The 5283-nt window shown below is 47.0% G+C and overlaps 1 protein-coding gene across 3 annotated transcripts; it reads right to left on the reverse strand.

Moving 5' to 3' along the window:
• Positions 1-335: 335 nt before the first annotated feature.
• Positions 336-3104, reverse strand: LOC109771573 (transcription termination factor MTERF4, chloroplastic). Of its 3 annotated transcripts, none has more exons than XR_002234906.4 (3): positions 1429-3090; positions 1270-1331; positions 336-731 (listed from the first exon to the last, which is right to left on the reverse strand). XR_002234906.4 is itself a non-coding variant. In XM_020330271.4 (1 exon), exon 1 carries the CDS (start codon positions 3051-3053, stop codon positions 1428-1430), a length of 1626 nt encoding a protein of 541 aa, XP_020185860.2. In that variant the 5' UTR covers positions 3054-3104. The 3 variants fall into 3 exon arrangements, 1 of the variants encoding a protein (XP_020185860.2); XR_002234905.4 differs by having other exon boundaries at positions 336-824; positions 1429-3085; XM_020330271.4 differs by lacking the exons at positions 336-731; positions 1270-1331 and having other exon boundaries at positions 1428-3104.
• Positions 3105-5283: the final 2179 nt, after the last annotated feature.

The following is a 5283-nucleotide window of genomic DNA, read 5'->3' on the forward strand; positions in this document are numbered from 1 at the left end:
ACCTGCCTTAAATTAGCTCGTGGTTTTGATGTGATTTCGGCTCTAATCCGATGACCTCGGCGCTAATCTGGTGACCTGATTAACATGCTGAGTGACCGGTCAATGAATCTGTTTCATCATCTCGAAAAAGAAGAATGAATTTGATACGTCGCTCCAGCTCAGACAGGCAAATGGTGAAGAAAATACGCAACGTTGCACACTGCAGAAGAAATGCTCAGATATATAGCTATGTCATCATGGCTTGGCACCTATGCGCCTTTGTTTCAGATTCAAATAAGATTTGACATGAACTTCCAGTCAGGCAAAAGTTCTGTTATGCTGAGTGTTTGAGCGCCTTTGTTTCAGATTCAAATAAGATTTGACATGAACTTCGCGTCAGGCAGAAGTTCTGTTATGCTGAGTATTTGAGTTACAGACAGTACATAATAGTAGTACTAAAAGTTAGTACAAAGATCTGAACCTATTGTGTGATCACACCCTGTCCTAGATAGAGTACCAAAAATAAACTAATGCAACAATCAACTAGTAGCATTTCTTTGCAGCGGGAAAAAAATTCATCACTAATTCATCGTGTCCATTCGCTTGAGCAATTCACTGATAACCCGCTTAAAATTATGTACAGGTGTCCCGCTTTCATCCTTCGCCAGGAACAATCAGAGGATGTACCTGAGTACCTCTGGCACGGTCAAAGACATCGCTTAGGCCAGCACCCCAGCAACCTCCGTTTGCGGCTGGTGGCAACAGAGCACTCATCAATAATGTGAGGATTCTTGGACACTTAACCAATTCCAATTCCAAACGAAGACAACCAACAATATATAAGCCTGGAGTGATGAACACAATAAAACAGCTAGAATTAACTTTTAAGACTTGAGAAGTAAATCATGAGTTACAAGGTTATTATGATTATTACTACTTTGACTATTTTCTACTGAGCAGAACATAGAACTATAGAGATCTACCATGTCTCCAAAATGGCATCAAATGTGTTTACACAGGACATTTCGACCCATCTCATCCCTGTAATTTCTCCAGGAACATATACCAAAAACTACTTACTGCCCCTCTGCTTCTAGCTTAGCAGATAGCATGAAAGTGCTTAAAAATTTTGTGGCTGTTTATGCTCGGAAAATTAGACGAGTTGAATGTTCTTCATCACTAATTTGGAATACTGGTATCAGTAAATATATCATTTCTCTTTCCTTTGAAAACTACCAGGGCTAGAATAGATATTGCTCGACATGTAAAAACATGCAAACTCAAACTCACTTGCTTATAGGATGCTGTCCCAAACGCATGTGGAAGACATTTTGGATTAGCTTCCACCAAATCTGAAACAGATATGGCCATTTTTTTCAATTTGTCAATAAACTCATTAGACTGATGGAATGCTACAACAGGTCAGCAACAAGAAGCAGTTATACTCACTAGAGCATGACGGTCCGCCTATATAGCACCTCATCGTCACTTTCCTCATTATCATCATCCGACACTAACTGGTTGCCAGGCATCTGAAGCTTCCCACCCATTGTAAACGAAGGACCTGGTGCATCCCCTTCAATAAAATCCCCTCGCATCCTTTCCTCAAACCTCTGATCACTGCAGTTCAGAAACCAATCCAAGCTACATCTGATCCCCTTGCTTGCCACTCTCATGTACCTAGGCTTGATCCTTGACTCCAAGCTGTATGTAAAATACTCTGGGTACTCCAGAAGCTCACTTATTGGCCGCTTCAGCTCACTCTTGAAGAAGTAAAAGCTGTTCTTCATGAGCTCGTTCCGCAGCAAAAGAATCTGCGGGCACCGGATCAACATGCGCCCAATATCATCATCGGTGATCCCCCGGCCGCGGAGGAACTCCACGGGCTTCAGTATCACATTCTGATGCAAGCTCACAAGCTGTGGCAACTTCTCGATGGCACGGGCAAACCCGTCAGGGTCGATTTTGAGCTTCAGGTTGAAGAAGTACTGCTGTGCTGCTAGCTTCACTTTCAGGGGCAACCCAAGAATGGATGGGTACTGCGCAATCATGAGTGGCAGCACCTCCTTCCGAATGCCGAAGCTGAGCAATGCCTCGACATTTGGTTTGACTGTCTCCTCAAGATCATAGCCAAGAATGTACGGCCGCTTCTCAATAATCCTCGCGAGAATCCGCATCGGCAGCCCCAGAGATGTGATGTAATCGCAGAACGGCTTGATCGTGGTGCCAACACGCATGCTAAGGAAGAAGGGATAGTGTGTCACCATGGGGCCAATGTCACGCGGCGCGACGCCGACGATGCCTACGAGGTAGGCGACGGAGGTGCTGATGGTGCCGTCGGGCTTGAGGCCGAGGACGTCGGGGTAGCGCTCGAGGACGCGTGGGATGTCCTGGCGGTCGACGTCGAGGCCGCGGAGCGCCTTGACGATGGGGGCGAGGTCGACGGCGACGGAGGCGTGGAGGCAGGCCGGGTAGGCGCGGACGAAGGCGGCGAGGCGCGCGCGCGTGACGCCGAGCTTCTCGAGGTAGGAGAGGACGGGGATGACGTTCTTGCGGAGGGAGCAGGCGAGGAGGAACGGGTAGGCGGAGAGGTCGTCGGTGGAGAGGCCGAGGCGGAGGAGGAAGTCGAGGCGCTCCTGGAGCACGTCGAGGGAGGAGGGGAGCTCCACGGCCTCCAGCTCGCCCGCGGGGTCGGTGACGCCGGCGGAGCGGAGGAAGTCGAGGGCGAGGACGCGGGACACGAGCCGCTCCCTGCGGCCCTGGATCACGCCCCACGTCACCGACGGCATCTGGTACTCCGGCGGCGTGGACGACGACGGCTTGGAGGCGAGCGGCGCGAGGAGGAGGAGGCGGGCGGGGAGGGAGCCGTCCCCCGCGGTCACGGGGCCGAGGCGGCGGAGGGCCGCGCGGGCGAGCGGGAGCATGGCTGCGGCGGCGGCGGCCCGGGGGCGGCGGCGAGGGCGAGAAGGGCGGCGGCTTAGCGGTGGAGAGAGTGGCTGTGGGGTTTGTGGTGCTTTCCTGGGCCGCACCCGAATGGATGTGTTTCTTCTTCTGTTGTGGGCTTGTCGTTCCATTCCGCTGAGCTGATGCAGCCCACATCAGCAGCAATGTTCCTCCAGAGGATTGTAATGGGCCTCGACTTGTGTGGACTATCTGTGTCAGAATGCACGGTTGCTCAAAAAAACAAATCTGTGTCAGAATGCACAAGAAATCAGAGACCTCTGGAGCAATTAACCAACGGTTATCTCTTGGGGGCTACCACAAAGTGGTGTGTCAAGCCGTCGTCACGTGTCACATGCTGGGCATTCCCTCTGAATTTCGGATTTTTTATTTTACTATACGCGTTTTTGGGTTTTAATCGTATTTTGTATTTTGGCTTTGTGGGTTTTAGAAGGTTTTGGATAAAGCATAGTTATGCTTTTCGAAAAAAAAAACACGCAGTCCGCGCTTTCATGAAAAAGCATAGTTGTGTTTCTCGTGGAAATACATATTTGGTTCCGCTAGAAGCAATTTTTATTATTCTGGTGTTTGTTATACTATCATCACTGAAGATGAATAGACTGAAAGTTTTCCAAAAAAAACACAACATGTGCTTCTACGAGAAGCAAATTTACGATTCCACGGGTGCTTCTAAAAAAAGAAAAGCACAACCTGTGCTTTCTATGAGAAGCATGGTTGTTCTTCCGTGAGCATAACCTGTGTTTTTCCCCAAAAAACATAAATTGTGCTTAAAAAGGTGAAAACCACAACCGTGCTTTCGGGCTCTGCCATTTTTGGTATTCGTTATTTGCTTGCTATTTTTTGTTTTTTGTATTTGTTTTTTCATTTTCCTTTTTCAGGAAAAAAAGTTCATCGAAACTTATTAACTTGGGATCTAATTTCAAAGATCTTATCATGAGAAATCTACAGGTGAAATCGGTTCGATATTTGGTCGCACTTTTCAAGAGAGAAAACATTTTGAATCAACAAATCTACGAAAAAAATGAATGCTCCCAAGTTACGACCCTAGTTGTGAGTACCTGAGAATATGGAAAGTGACTTTTGCAAAGGGTAACCCTTAAATTGTGCTTTTGAGAGACCTCCTATACGGCGCCTTAAGCGTCAGTTCACCCTTCTGGCGCTCACGTGGATGGTCAGCTGGGCCGGCCCATTAAGCGTAACGCCGGCTCGATCTCGTGCAGGTTTTCGCTCGCTCAATTTATTTCTTGGCTTGGTGGTTCATTCACATGTTTATCCTTAACACTAACCATTTAACTTGTTGACCATTGAATTTTCAAAAATTTGAACAAATTTAAGAATTTGAAAAAAGTTCAAGATTTTTTTAAAGAAATCATGAATTTAGAAAAGTTCAAAATATATAAATAAGTTCATGAATTTGTTAAAAAATCATGAACACAAAAATGATCATAAATTTGAAGAAAGGTCATGAAGATACGTAAAAGAAGTTAATGGATTTGCAAGAAAATGTTCACAAGTTTGAAAAAAAGGTTCATGATAATAGAAAAGTTCATAAATCTAAAAAATGAAAGAAAATTCTAAAAACGAAAAAAAAAGAATAATCGAGAGTAACCCAGGCTGAAATAAAACCAGACAACCATGGAAAAATAAAATAAAAACCACACGAAGGATTGTTCCCCCCGGAACCGGAGAAGACCCCCGCTATATGGACCGGACGTTTTAAAATATAGCCTCCCTCCCCCCCCCCCCCCTTTGCCTCGCCTACTATAATCGAACTAAACGGCGCTGAATGCGCCAAATAGGGTTTGGGAAGAAATCATGCATCATTGCTTGGTTTGGCCTATCTCCCGTTTGGACACTGCTGGTGAGAGTGTGAGTACTTCCCTCAAGAAAAAAAAGTGAGGGTGTGAGTACGGGTGTGAATGTGATGGAACGGTTTGTTGATCGGTTTGTGTGGCGTCGGCGTGTGGTGCTTTCTTGGGCCGTGCTGGAAATGGGGGCGTAGTTCTTCGGTACCGGGCTCCCGCCCGGCCGTGTATGGGCTTGCGTTGCATTCAGATGGTTTGATCCAGCCCGCAGCGTTCCGGAGCCTCTTATAGTGGGCCTGGCCTTGCGTGGACTATATGGACCATAATTCAGAACAAACTCGTTTGGGCCCGTCGACATACGTGTGCGATCGGATGATTTTTCGTTCATCTTTATTAAAAAAAACGTTCGCTCGCTCGTCACTTTCGTCTATCTCTGTCACGATCCAGCAGAATCACAAGGCACATTTGATTCCTCTCCCTTTTCTGGGAACGGCTCTTTTGCCTTTCGGCCTCTCCTTTCTGGCCGAGATAAGTCGCC

This window comes from Aegilops tauschii, chromosome 6 (genome assembly GCF_002575655.3).
Source record: "Aegilops tauschii subsp. strangulata cultivar AL8/78 chromosome 6, Aet v6.0, whole genome shotgun sequence".
Classification (NCBI taxonomy): Eukaryota; Viridiplantae; Streptophyta; class Magnoliopsida; order Poales; family Poaceae; genus Aegilops; species Aegilops tauschii.

Coding starts and splice junctions, on each gene's coding strand:
- LOC109771573 (XM_020330271.4), bottom strand. CDS start 3,053: ATGGAACGACAAGCCCACAACAGAAGAAGAAACACATCCATTCGGGTG.